The sequence below is a fragment of the Aotus nancymaae genome, unplaced genomic scaffold (assembly GCF_030222135.1).
Source record: "Aotus nancymaae isolate 86718 unplaced genomic scaffold, 86718_ANA_hifiasm-v0.15.2.pri h1tg000011l, whole genome shotgun sequence".
NCBI lineage: Eukaryota > Metazoa > Chordata > Mammalia > Primates > Aotidae > Aotus > Aotus nancymaae.
Genome location: NW_026988422.1, coordinates 10,379,363 through 10,394,590, shown reverse-complemented (window position 1 = coordinate 10,394,590; position 15,228 = coordinate 10,379,363). Strand labels below are relative to the sequence as shown.

General features: G+C 35.6%; 1 protein-coding gene across 1 annotated transcript in view; it reads right to left on the bottom strand.

The window, feature by feature from the left end:
* The window catches only part of LOC105723064 (T-cell receptor-associated transmembrane adapter 1), a 31,430-nt gene extending 20,267 nt beyond the window's left edge, over positions 1-11,163 (bottom strand). Inside the window, exons 1-2 of the mRNA XM_012460928.3 lie at positions 10,979-11,163; positions 2,791-2,901 (exon numbers count right to left, since the gene is read on the bottom strand). Of these exons, the coding sequence (XP_012316351.2) occupies positions 2,791-2,901; positions 10,979-10,985 (118 nt within the window). The 5' untranslated portion in view covers positions 10,986-11,163. The remainder of the gene's footprint in view (positions 1-2,790; positions 2,902-10,978) is intronic.
* Between the last annotated feature and the right edge of the window lie 4,065 nt (positions 11,164-15,228).

Sequence of the window (15,228 nt, the reverse complement as noted above, 5' to 3'; positions counted from 1 at the left end):
TCAAAGGTATACTATTAAAAACAATTGAGGGAAGCAAAATTTATTTAAAAAATACATCAATAAATACAATTTATTCTTTGTTTTCTCTAAAATTTTCTCTCACATTACACTACTTTTAGATAATAGAGCCATTTATGGCATGTCTGGGTCAGTAAGGGTTTGTACAATTGAAAAGAAAAAAATTTGTCCTGAAATAACGAAATAAAAGGTGTTGCTTTTTTTTTTTTTTTTTTGAGATGTAGTCTTGCTCTTTCACACAGGCTGGAGTGCAGTGATGCTATCTCAGCTCACTGCAACCTCTGCCTCCTGGGTTCCAGCGATTCTCCTGCCTCAGTTTTCCGAGTAGCTGGGATTATAGGCACACATTACTATGCCCAGCTAATTTTTATAATTTTAGTAGACATGGGATCTCTCCATGTTGGCCAGACTGGTTCCAACTCCTGACCTCAGGTGATCCACCCACCTCTGCCTCACAAAGTGCTGGAATCACAGGCACTGCTTTTTTAGGTGCTGCTTTTTAAAGTAGGGCTACTGTCTTTCTGCAGTGGTCAACTTACCATAATAAGCAACTACACAAAGGAGTTTTCATGGAGGCAAAAAGGTACGGATGCGGGTAAATAAATCCCAATGCACGAACTACCAAAAATGAGAATTGTAAAACCTGTTTACAATGAGTTGGAAAAGACCAGTACAGCTGAATACTTCTGGGGCAGAAATACTAGATTAGCCAAATTATACCAGACCCGATCTTGATGATGATGATAAAAAGTGGTTCTTAACGTCCATAATTCAGTGCAATCATAGGACTGAAAAAATTGAAAATTTAGGGTGAAAGTAAATGGGTCACATTTGCTGGATAAATTTTAAGTTACACGACTGAGCTCAAGATAAACATGTCAGTGTCTGTTACCTGGCCCTCAGCAATCTTCAAAGGATTACCAATGGACTCAATGAAAGAGCAAGGTGCTAGTTCAGATTACTGTTCTTGTCTTGGTTTTCACCTTAAATTATTTACTCCCTGTAGATCGCAATTCACGTCTTTTTTTTTTTTTTTTTTTTTTGTAATTCAGATTATATTATCTGCATTTATAAGGTATCTTAATGAAGAAGTTAAAATAGCCAGTTGAATATATAAAGAAAAGTGCTACTCTGAGCTCATTTTCATCTATCAAAGAGGGAAACTGTAGAAGATGTTTGATGATGAGCCATTTATATGTTTGACTTACAAAGTTTGTTTATTTGAAAATATATTAGATTTTTCAAAGTATTACGGAAAGCATTGCTAATGAAAAAGCATTGTTTGCTAGGAATTTCACCTTAGTCATAGAATTGATATCGTAGAGATCCAAAAAGAGTGTTGAGTTTCTGGCTAAGGACAACTGGTGAGCAATGTCAAAGTTGGATGTGCTGGTGGAAACCTTACTAGACAGAGAATTAGAAAAGTGGACACTTATCATCGATTTTGCTATTGAGTAGATGTGTGGCTTCAGCTGTGCCACTCCATTTTTAAGTGCCTATATTAGTATTATCAAAGCTTAAGATGTTTCTAAAAGAAGCAAGGACACTTGCTGCAATCTGACCATTGTTCTAAATTAGTTCCATACAATTTTTCTTGGACAGGTGTCTAAGTTAATTTTGTTAACTTAGTTTTATTTCATTTCCTCTGTTAAAAGAAAATTCGTTTATCCTTTCTTTTCTTTTATTACCACTTATGTCCTGCCCCTAAGGATTTCTTGATATTTAAACACCTTCCAGGCTGGGTGTGGTTGCTCACAACTGTAATCTCAGGGTTTTGGGAGGCCAAGGCAGGAGGATCACTTGAGAACAAGAGTACGAGATCAGCCTGGGCAACATAGCGAGACCCCCATCTCTACAAAAAAAATCTGAAATTTAGCTGGGTGTGTTTATGCATGACTGTAATCCTAGCTACTTGAGAGGCTGAGGCAAGAGGATTGCTTGAGCCCAGAAGTTTGAGGCTGCAGTGAGTTAGAATCATGCCACTGCACTCCAGGCTGGATGACAAAAAAAAAAAAGACATCATCCAGCAATAGTTGAACTTTCATTCTCCCATCCATCCACGTGTAGTCAATATGTAATAGATTCAACATTGATCCATGTGTATTCAACATATATTGGATGCCTACAGCATACAAAGGCTGTGCCAGTTGCTGGACTTTACACCATTTCAGTTGTGGCACATGCAGATTGAAAGCCACACGGTTAAAACTTATGCCCAGCATATTGAAAAGCAAAGCTGACAGTGGCAGATACCCTTGACCTACTCTTCTAAACCCTGGGAGTGTTTGACAACAAGCCCATGGTTCAATCTATTCCTTTTCCAGTTGTCTTCTGAGCCCGCTTCTATGTATACTTGAGAGTGCCTGACTGATCCTGAGATTAAGTTGGCTTAAATGGAGTCTTAAAGGGCTAGACCTCCCTTTATTTACCATGTATCAGAGAGAACCTTGATGGCTTCCCCAGAATAGACTACAATTTTGTCAGTTGTTCAGTTGGAGAAGGAAAATCCTATTTACCAGGATAATCCCTTCCCACTCTACATCCTAAAGCAGAGATAAAGCTAAATTGGATAATTTTTTCACATTTCTCATATGATTGCATTCTTAAATAAGAGAACCCTTTGGGTAAGAAAAATTAGCAAATAAATTTTCTATAGATAAAAATAACCTGTTGAATGACATTTCATAAAATTGTCTACTTCCATAGATTTTCCAGTGATTCCCTAGTCTCCATTAAAGCAGGTACCATGTGAAATTTGTCAAAATGTCTTACCTTGTCGTTGCTTTTCCACACAGTGGGAAATATTGAAGATCAGTGATATAACCAAAGCCAAGCCCAAGAATGCTAGAAGTCCCCAGAGGAAAAAGGGGCACCCAGAGTTCCCTGGAAATTAAAATAAACATACCCATAATATAATAGCTGCTTACCCATTTGTTTTGGTCTGGCTGTTGCCACAGTTAAAGCTGTTGCATTTATTCATAATGAAGGACAAATTCTCTACCAGGAAATTAATTAACATTCATAACTTTTCAGTTTTCAAAGTGGGTGTTGGTGTTAAGCCACTGAATTCAGCATGGGCAGAAGGATTCAAGTTTCTCACATTTGAGTGTTTATGGAATGAAAGACTTTTTGTGGAGCTATCAAGAGGTGACAAGTGGTGACTGATAAAAAACTTTTGTTCGAAAATCAAGAACATTCAGATTACCAAGAATTTTCATTTGCTCTACTTTTCACCTTCCTTTAATCCTCAGACTGTAATCATACATGCTTTGCTTATTTACAGAAAATTGCCTGTTCCCTTCCACTAATCTCAGTAGTACAGAATATGATGTGTTGGGATAAAATAATTTTGGAGCCCAGTTTTGTTAATATTGGCCACACGGAGCTTTTCTCATACTATGTAGCGCTCCATGAGTGTATTGCGGAAAGTTAATTACACTTCTCTTTCTCCTAGGCCTACACGAAGTCAGAAAAATCAATATTACTATCTTCCACCCCCACATCTTGTCCCACTAGGGGAAATGACACACTTGGAGGGGTCATCTCCTATAATAGCAATGTCTCCTGGAATACCTCCTGAAGGACCTACCTGAGGCTGTTTTACAGTTAACTTTTTTATAAGTACAAGAAGTATACTCTAAGATAATGATAATAGCATAGTATAGTAAATATATAAACTAGTAATATAGTCATTTATTATCATTACCAAGTATTCTGTACATAATTGTGTGTGCTATAGTTTTCTGCAAGTAACAGCACAGTAGGTCTGTTTACACCAGCATCACCATAAACATATGAGTAATGAATTGCATTATGACATTCCAACAGTTATGTCACTAAAGGATAAAAATTTTTCAGCCCCTTTATAATCTTATGTGGTCAATCATCGACCAAAACATTGGGTGTGTGTGTGTGTGTTGTGTCGTGTGTGTGTGTTTGAGATGGAGTCTTGTGCTTTGACTCAAGCTGGAGTACAGTGGTGTAATCTTGGCTCACTACAACCTCCACCTCCCAGGTTCAGGCAATTCTCCTGTCTTAGCCTCCTGAGGAGCTGGGATTACAGGCATGGGCCACCACACCCAGATAATTTTTGTGTTTTTAGTAGAGACAGAGTTTCACCATGTTGGCCAGGCTAGTCTCAAAGCCTGTACCTTGTGATCCTCCCACCTCAGCCTTCCAAAGTGCTGGGATTACAGGCTTGAGACACACCACCTGGCCCAACCACAACATTGTTATACAGCACATGACTGTACATTGTGCAATGACAATTATATAATATAGTATAAAACAACTTCCCTAAGAACACATTTTATAGTTAATTTATTATAGAGTTGACCAGGGAGTTGCATTTGTTAAAATTAAGCATGTAATGGATGCATTAATAACTTACCTTTGACCAAATTGGACTGGTAACCCTGCTCTAGAAATAGTCTAAGCTACAATTATTGCATCCAATTTCTATGGCATATACTTTGGGACCTTGATCATTAAATGCTGAAAGGATGAGAAATTGATTTTGGAAAGATTATTTTGACCTTGCCTGTGTGAAACTACCTGGATATACCCATGAATGAAAGTAAAATAGACTTTAATGACTTTCTATTCTGGGACATGTCCCAGTTATATTTTCAAAATTTCTTAGGGGAATGTCAAGACTGCTTCCATCTCACCGACCATTAAAGCAAACAATCTGCCCTAAAATGGCAACAGAGAGTTGAACTTCATGTTATAGTCAGAAAATAAAATCTAAAATTCTCTATTGCTCTTTCTTATTTGCTTCCATTTTCCACATTTGGGCCTTTGTTCTCAGTACAAAATAAAACATGTTTTAAGAAAAAGAAGCAGCTGTATGAAACTCTCCATGGAATGTATTAATTTCAGGGATACTACGAACTGGATGATATTATTTAATACATCATATGCTGCCTCAAGTATAAAGGCATGGGAAATTCCTTAAGAACTGGTACATTTTGCTATTATATCCCATGCGAATATTGTACTTGATCATCTGTCTGTCTTTGATACACAATCTACTTTAAGCAAATATCCAGGACTTTAAGATACTTAGATTTTTTTGTGAACTGATGGCATCCTTTTCTCCTATTTTCTCTTCACCTTGACTTATTTGGTTATCTTTTATACTATTACACTTATTTCTAATACCCTTCTTTCTGGGGGAGGGGCAAATAAATACATGGAGAATAATAATGAATCTCTAGCACTTATCGCCCTTGGGAACACTAATAAAAATCAATCTCTTTTCTACTTCACATTTTTTTCTTTCCATTTTCCACAGCATATAGTATTTAGTATACATTCAATATGGAGTTACAGTTCCAGTAAATAAAATATAGTACAATATAAACAGTCATACTTCAAGGAAGTAAACAGAAAGCCCTAATCTTATATTTTAAATTACACTGAATTTAGCTATAAATCATCCTATCATTTGGACAAAATTATATTTCAAATAGAAGTTTTGCTTTCTCCTTTCCAATTAAAGAGAATTGGAATAGTTGTATTGGTCCATTAATTGATATAAGAAGATAATTTGACTCTCAGTTACAAAGAAACAACCTAATCAATATCATAAGCCTATATTCTACACTAAAAGCTTTTGGGAAAGTCCTAATAGTGTTTATGAAATATGTCAGAAACACTAAGGCAAGAGCTTGGGTCACACTGTACGTTTCTTTAGAGTTGTGTTTTATCTTTTTCTGGTAGAATAAATTTGCCCCACATAACCACTTGGAGGCCTTTTAAAACACAATCTAAACTCTAATATGGGCTGGGCACGGTGGCTCACGCCTGTAATCTCAGCACTGTGGGAGACTGAGGCAGGTGGGTCACCTGAGGTGGGGAGTTCAATGTCAGCCTGACCAACACAGAGAAACCCCATCTCTACTAAAAATACAAAAAATTTAGCCAGGAGTGGTGGTGGGCACCTGTAATCCCAGCTACTCTGGAGGCTGAGGCAGGAGAATCGCTTGAACCCAGGAGGTGGAGGTTGCGGTGAGCTGAAGTCATGCCATTGCACTCCAGCCTGGGCAACAAGAGCAAAACTCTGTCTTAAAAAATAAAATTAAATTAAAAACTTATAATATTTGGGAGTAGTTTAGGTATGTGTGATGTAGTCTCACATGGTCTCTGGTTTCCTCTGCTTTTAGGGTCTATAATTCCTAACACTTCTGTTTTTCAAGTTTTTGTTTTTTTTTTAATATAAATTTTAAACAGGAAGACTTATTTAAAGGCTTTGTATTTTATGACATTTTAAGTATCTTTCATAATTTTTGGATTGTCCACAATACCCCCATTTTGAAAAACAACATACATGCATGAGAAGAGTAGATACATGAAGTAGATAAATGGTGAAAATTTTCAACTTGAATTCAGATCTGTATAGATGTATACACACATACACACACACACACACACACACACACACGCACACTCTCTCTCTCTCTATACCTCCCCTTACCCAGTAATTCTAAATATGTGATATAAATATCTCCACACCCCTGTAGGTTTCTACTTAGTACAGACAGTGCCTCTTAGAATATTGGATGCACAAAGTGCTTAAATTTTTTTGCCCAAGTGTAACATTTAGTATCAATATTCATTAATTGTAATTACTTTCATTTATACAGCTTTTACCAATTTAAAAAAGTCTTCCACACAATTTGAATTCAGCTATTTACACTGATAAAAAGCCAAAGGCCTCTAGAAATTATCAGTGAGGCAATGGCAGCTAGGAAAATCATGATTTAAGTTTCTCTCTAGCTTCCAACTACCAGGGGCTAATAGTGGTGGATTTAATTATAAAACCTCTGACTCCTTTAAAGCCAACAGTAGTTGGCAGGCACCGTCTTTGAAATTCACAATTGCATGTGCTCTGGAGGGAAACCCAGCTAAGCAAATATAACGTCTTTCTGCTGGCAGATTTGATTTACACAGAAGCCTTTACTTAAACAACAACAGAAAAAGCAATGAATATAATACCTTAATTGTTTCTACTTCAGGCTGTCTTTAACTGAGACAGGTGTATGAGTTGATCGTATATTACAGCATATAGCTTCTCTTAATGGCTTTCCTTGGCTTGTAAACTCGGAGCAATGAACATCTCTCTGTATTCCATGAATGTGTATATTTATTTTAGACACCCAGAAATCTCAATGGCAATATTAAGATCCCCATGGGTGTACTCATAAAATGAGTTTTTTTTTTTACCATGGTGGTGGTTGGTGCTAAATAAGACACATTCTTGATGATTTTTTGAATATGACACATCATTACGCCCACAATCCCAACCACTACTATCCAGCCCCATCATTTCCCACAATAAAAGACATTCGAATCATGGATATTAACACAAGAGGGGGCTCTCAAATCAGTTCCAGACTTTCAAGTAAATACCATGCCGTTTTTAATGCAAATCTGAAATCCACTGACTTTAAGCGTCTTTTATGAATAGGGGGTTACTTGAGAAGTAAATGGTGTGTGTTGGGTAGTGGGATCTGATGGGAAAAGAGAAAATAGCAAATAGTAGCTTTGAGATACCTATTTTCAAACTGTGGAAAAGGGAATGAGAGTAATCCCTAGTTGTGTGGCTGGTTGTGTGCGAATCACTGAACCTCTCTAAGCCAATTGTAAAACGAGTTCATATGTTCATCTGTGTTACATGACTTCCTAGCACATTATTTCCCTCAGCCAACACTCCATTTAATTTAATTGAAGAAAGTATAAATATGGGAGTGAGGTGGAGGGCAGAAGAGAGTAAATTATGACTCCACCATTGCTAGACTCTTCATTGTTTTTATAATTAGACTTTACCTGAGATTGGTAAACCTCAGAAATCCTACTGATTAAAGTGCTGCTGCAGATGAACCTGTTTCTCTGTATTTAGTGACTCCATTTATATATGTTTTTATTGTTTCTTATTTGAGAAGCATCTTAGTAAGATGCTTTGAAGATGGCATGGTTGTGTGGAACCTTTCATCCAATAAAATACTTTGACTATTATGTTTCTCTTAATGGTTCAAGAAGGTGGATTAATTTTATTATCTCTTCTCTTTAATTCGGGAATGTGGAGAAGATTGAGTGTAGTCAAAAATGTCTGGAAAAGTGCCCAATAGTGATTTCTTTTATCCACTAGCAACTTGTGGACATTTATTTCTTGGAACTGTGATCTTTAATTGACAATCTTTCCTGGATTGAATTTTCTTAAGAAAACTGCCCAACTCATTGCCAAATATTACCTAAATTAAATGGAGAAACATTATCTATGACCCATCTGAGTTTAAAAGATAATTTAGAAGTTAGTCCCACCTAGTCACTAAAAGAAAAGATTTCATTGTTCTCAAAAGGTGATGAGGCTCAAGAGAAGACAAAACTGGGTAAAGACAACAAGACCCCTTTTTTTTTTTTTAAAAAAAAATGACAAGTAAACTAAATTGTGAATCATTATTTAAACTAATGATAGCCCAAAGGCATTGTTTTCAACATTTGATTCCACTACTATTGATTTGATGTAAATGAAGAAACATAGCAGGAATATGTTCTGGTATCATAAAACCAGAACATTATTGGTGATGCAGTGACTACAGGCATATAGATAGGAAAAAAGAAAATACTTGGGCTTTTATTTTCATACATAGTTTACTTAACTAGAAATAATTTTTCTTTTGTGTATTCAAATTTATCTTTTTTATTTTATCTAAATAGAAAACATTATATATATGTGTGTGTGTATATAATATATATATACACACACACATATATATACATATTTTTTTTTTGAGATGGAATCTCTGTCACCAGGCTGGAGTACAGTGGTGTCATCTTGGCTCACTGCAACCTCTGCCTCCCAGGTTTAAGCTATTCCCATGCCTCAGCCTCCCAAGTAGCTGGGACTACATGAATGTGCAACCATGCCCGGCGAATTCTTTGTATTTTAGTAGAGATGGGGTTTCACCATGGTGGCCAGGATGGTCTCGATCTCCTGACCTCGTGATCTAACCACCTCAGCCTCCCAAAGTGCTGGAATTACAGGTATGAGCCACTGTGCCTGGCCTATAATTATATTTTTTAATATAATATTTTATATTATATAAAAATACAAAGTGATAGAAACGATCATCTCATTCTCTTCTTTCATGTGAAATTTTGTTTTGTTTTGACTTTTAAAACCTATGAGACTTTTAAATACTTAGTCTTTGCATGTCTTCTGTGAAACTGTAAAAGTTCTCAACTGATAATGGAGGAGCTCCTGTATTAAACCCAAAGGGGAAATCTGAACTACAAAATGCTACGGAGGAAATGTTACTGTATCTCTTCTAAATTTAGAATTAATTAGTCCTGAAAATAGTTGGATATCATATTCACTGTCTTTGGTCTTCCTATGCTTTCTGAGTTCCCCATCAACATCGGCTCATGGCAATTCTACTTAGTAATGCTATGTTCATTTCTTGCAGAGCACTAGCAAAAATGGGACAACTGTTTTTGTTCTTTGCTAAACTATGAACTGGGAAAAGTAAGAGGTATGAAAATTCAATGTTGGCTTTTGGTCTCTGTGATTTATCGAATCAATTGATTTTAAGATCCATCAAACAGAACAATGGAAGCAAATTCACAGAAATAATAATATATAAAATCTTTACTCCATAAATGACATATACAAATTGGTATTAAAAGTATTATAAGCATAATAATTAAGCAAAAGATGTAATTAGACATTTCACAAATGATAGAATTATAAACAGTTTAAAAATCCATGCAAAAATGTTTAACCTCGTTATAATCAAAGTAAGGCATATTAAACAATGAGTTAGCATGTTGTGCTTATGATATTAGTGAAGATTTTTAAAATGAGATCAGCCTGTGAAGGAGAAGCCCTGCTAGAATGAGAAGAAATTGGCATCACTCTTGGAAAAGCAACTTGGCAATAATGAGACTTAAAATGCTCATAATCTCTTAGTAATTTCAATTCTAGAAAGTTTTTCTGAGAAAATAACCTTTAACACGGAAAAAGCTGTAGCATTGTTCATCTTTCTGTCATATAAAAATATTTTAAAAAACCGTATACAACATAAATGTTCAGCAATAAACAAATGACTAAACTATAGCTGAATAGATGTCATTTTTGTGCATTCATTTAAAATCATTAGGCAGAAGTTAGATTAAAAAGGGACATGTTTATGTTAGTGAAAAAAGCTGCATATATTATGTACATTATTATTGCAGTTATGAAAAGCAAACTACGTAGAATGTATATAAATAAAAATTGAAAGAAAATACATACTTTGTGTTTTTAAAGTGGTAGAAAATATGCATGAATTTTTAATATGTATATTTCACTGTTCTCCCACATTACGTAACATGCAAGTTTTCTCTTGCGACAAAAAGATGTTTATTTAAAAAATTAAAAGTACATAAAAGAATACAGGAGGAATGAACCATCAACATAGATTCACAACAGCAAATCAAATGGATACAACCTTCATGATTAATCACACAGCAACTGAATTTTCACTGGCCTTTTCAAAATTGTTATCTCTCCAAATGTTGACAATTGATTGCTTTCTGAAAAATACTGTAGTGCCTAATCTCTGAGGAATTAGCATTATGCCTATCCTGTTTAATAGCTAAACTAAACTAGAGAGAAAGAAAACAGAAGCTTCTTTAAAAATAACAAGTACTTCACATGGCATAATTATCAATGAACACTTACTAAAGAGCTGTAATTAGATTCACACTCTAAAACACTGTCCACATTTTTCTTTCAAAAGAAAAACATCAACTTATACTCATTAACATATTTCAAAATATATTTTAATTACACTAAAAGTTATCCAACATTTAAAAATACTTTCTAAATACTAAGGGTCCTCTCATTAAGACTTAGAAATTATTAAGTGAATTTTTAGACATATAAATGGGACAAAAAATGTTCAATGCCACTTACCTGACATGCCTCTTTTTTCAGAGAAATCCTTAACTAACCATAAGACTATATGTATAGATTAAAAATCCTCTCAAACTTATTTTCCTAGGTAATGTTGCTCCGTTATGTTAAGAGCAGCATGTCAAAAATGCCTGTCTTTAGCTGTGCTTCAGATTTTTTTCTGTTTCTTAAAATCTTTTGTGTGTACTGTTTCAGTTACAAACAGGAAATGTGGTGTTGGAGGTGTCTCAAGTCTTGATCTGAAAACAATAGACTTAAATTGTATAACGTGGGAAGAAAAATCCCACATGCCTTTGTAATCTGACATTTGAATTTTTGTCAATACCTGATTCTAACTGAAAAATAAATCGGTCAAGGTATGGATTAAACTAGGAAGGATCTTCCTATCTCTGGAGGGATTCCAGTTATCTCCTCACAAGTGAATTCACATGGAAACAAAGTAAGATACACTAGAATGATGAGTAAGTAGTAAGCAACCCCTGGGTGTGCTCAGCTATTGTATTTTCTTGAGCCATGATGGAGTACAGGGAATTAATATATTTTGAGCACTTAGCATGTGTCAGTTGCCTTCTATACATTATCTTACTGGGAGACTAGATGCCTACTTTACTTCCTGACAATCCTCACCTTGTCAGCATGAGTTTCTCTTTCCAATCTAAAGCCATGTGACAACAAGCTCCAGTTCTCAACTACCCTCCCAGAGTCTTAATAGCAGCAGTTCTTACATGTTGGTGGACATAAGTATGCTATGTGATGCTAGTTTAAAATCCTGGGCCTGTCTGAATCAGACTATTTGGGGTGAAGCATTAGAATCTGCATTTTAACAAGCAGATTTTCTGAGTGCATTTTAAATTACATATATTGAATATGATAAAATAGATTATTTTGATATAGATGTTCTGGACAATGCTTTTGGAAACTCATATATGGAATAGAATCTATCTTATTCATTATTAAAATTTCATGACTAGAGCTATGCACACCAGCACATCGTAGGTCTCAATAAGTATGCTCAGTGATTGAACAAACAAAACAATGACAGTGTCTTCTGCTTTCCTTTTCCTCCATTACAGAAAATAACTCCCTAGTAAGCAACGTACAGTGCATTTTATCCTTTGGACAAAGCTAGCTAAACACTAACGAATTTTTCCATTTCAATCACTTCCCCCAAAATATTTTTTGGCGAATCATTGACTCGCGGGCTGTAAAACTGAAAGAGACCTTGGAGATCCTCTGGTCTAATCTTTCAAAAGCATTTTAAAGTATGTTCCATAGAACACTCGGCCTTTAAGAAACTCAGAAGACAAATGTTTCTTCAACAAATATATTTGGAAAAACTATATAGTTTTATTTTTACCTCTATAGATACATATTAAAGGCCTAGGTAAGTCCTGTGAAAAGGAAACCCAAATAATATTTTTATCAGAGATTTTAAAAACTTATTTGGCCAAAGAACTTTGCTCAGCAGCTAACCATTGGCAGAGTGACAGGTTTTATGAAGCAGGCCTAGATGCTCACAGACCAAGACTTCAGGGAACAGCAGTCTCAGGCTCATGTAGGGATCAGAGGACAGCAAAGAATCAGAAGGCTTCATCCGAGAATTAGATGAAACGTAGGGATGAAGACTGCTGAAAAGTTGAATCCCAGACAGTGAGAAAGGTTTGGGCACCTGAGACATCAGTTGGAGAGGAGAGGGCCTAGTTACGGCCTTGAGGAGTCGAGCTTTGGTCCTCAAAGAGGGTAACTGGTAAGAAAAGTAGAAGTCCTAGGCTCAAGCGAGAACTACAGAGGTTACCTAAGCAAGACCTCGCAATATGGGCAAAATAGATGCCCACAACCAGAGCATACAGAGGACATTGGAAAGAGAAAGGGTTTCAAGACTGAAAATTTGGGTGCTAGCATTCCCTTGTTAGAACAAAATTATTGCAGAGGATGGGGAATGAAGGAAGGAGGATGCTTTCATCTTGGCTGATCCATAAAGTGCAATTCGAGAAAAAAAATGCTGTTTAATTATTAATGACTGTGAATGCAGAGAAGGTCAACTCAGCAAGAATGACTCAGACAAAAATGCAGGAACTCTGTGGTTAGCTCAGAAGTACCTCTCAGAGCAGCCCAACAGGAAGTGAGACCCAAAGCAAACCCACCTGTTGGGAGAGCAGCTGTCTAAGGGCTTCCCTGCCTCAAGTGTAGACTTGACACACACAGCTGCAGGAAGCTGTCAAGGAAGCTGACATAAGGAAGGATATGTCTTGCTTCAGAGAGAGCCTGAAGTACCTGTTGAGTGATTACCTGATGGCTTAAAAGGGTTAATGTACGTCCTATGCATGATTGACATCTGTAAATGGTAAAAACTTGGGCTACTAATCTGAACCACTTCACAGTTTCTAATTACTATAATATTCTGAAAAGTGATTTTCATTACAGTGTTCCATTCCATAGATTTAAATAATCTATGGAGATATGACAAGATTGTCCAAGGTCACACAGGAAGTCCGTGCCTGCACATTAGATAACTCCATAGATGTTTGAAATTTGCCAGGAAAAAAAATAGCTTTTCATTAAATATAGATGGCTGAGCACATGGAGACATTATCAGAATATAAAAAAGCATATGAATATGTGTTTTTTATAAGATACATTACTAAGTGCATTCAGCTTCATGAGCCATGTTTAAATAATAAATAAACATGAGGCCTCTGTAGTACTTTTTAATGAGATGGATTATCAAAATGGAATTTCAAAGATAGCTAGACTAAGCAGAAATGTCTCGACAAGCTTAAAGCAGCTAGAGATGTTGTAGGAAGTTTTGTGGGGAGGTTGTGATGGGCACCTGCCAAGAAATAAAAATATTAAGGCCAACAAAATTGAGGTTTTGTTGCCCAAAGAAAATGAAAAACATGTCAAAATGGCAGCTGCCATTCAGAGTTTCAGAAAAATGGGTCAGTGTATAGAAAGAGGCCCCGTTTTTCAGGCTTCTTTTTTAATGATCATCTATCATTTTTATACTTAATTTTTATTACTATATTTTTTTATATCTCTGTGTGTGTATATATATTATAGAGAGATAGTATGAGGGTTTTCAGACTGTTGAATAGGTATTATAATAATTTACAAATGTATTTAGCTATTGTCTAAATACTTACAGTAACATGCATGAGTGTTATAATTTGAATAAGAGATGTGTCCTTATTTTAAAGGCTCTTCATAATATCTGTTTTATTGAAACATTACTTACCTTTCTGTACTTTTTCTTTATTCTGCTGAATTGCTGTTTAGTCATACTGAAGCTAGTACAACATAAGCAAACAGCTTAATGAGAGAAAGGAGGGAAGGGGCCACCTGTGCTATCAATTATGCTACTTTCACATGTGAAATTATTCAAAATTGATTATGAGGTTGCAATTGCATCTGATTAGGCTATATTAATATTTATATTTTCATTGAGTTTAGACTATAAGGTCCTCCAGAAAGCACAGTTATTCAGACAAAAAAGATAAAAGCAAATTAAAAGCAATAGAACAATGTATAGACTTAGCATCAGATTTTTCTATATTTTTATTACAAGTATCACGCCTTACAGAACCAGGAGTCTTAAAAATTAAACACTAAAAATAAAATCATAGATAAAGTTCAGAAACAGTAGAAAAAAATATCTAATAGCAGATAGTCTGCTTTCCTACAAGTGAGAGGCTTAAGTACCCAGGTTTTCTAGAAGACAAAAATTTGCCCCATTTTACCATTTTCTTTTTGTTTGTTTTGTGTGTTTTATTTTTTATTTTAATTATACCTTAAGTTCTGGGGTACATGTGCAGAACTTGCAGGATTGTTATATAGGTATACACATGCCATGGTAGTTTGCTGCCTCCATCCCCCCATCACCTACTTTAGGTATTTCTTCTAATGTTATCCCTCCCCAACCTTCCCACCCCCCATAGTATTGGGAAAACTGGCTATCCATATGCAGAAAGCTGAAACTAGATCCCTTCCTTATACCTTATACAAAAATTAACTCCAGATGGATTAAAGATTTAAACATAAGACATAACACCATAAAAACCCTAGAAGAAAACCTAGGCAATACCATTCAGGACATAGGCATAGGCAAGGACTTCATGACTAAAGCACCAAAAGCAATGGCAACAAAAACCAAAATAGACGAATGGGATCTAATTACACTCCAGAGCTTCTGCACAGCAAAAGAAACAATCATTATAGTGAACTGGCAACCAACAGAATGGGAAAAAAATTTT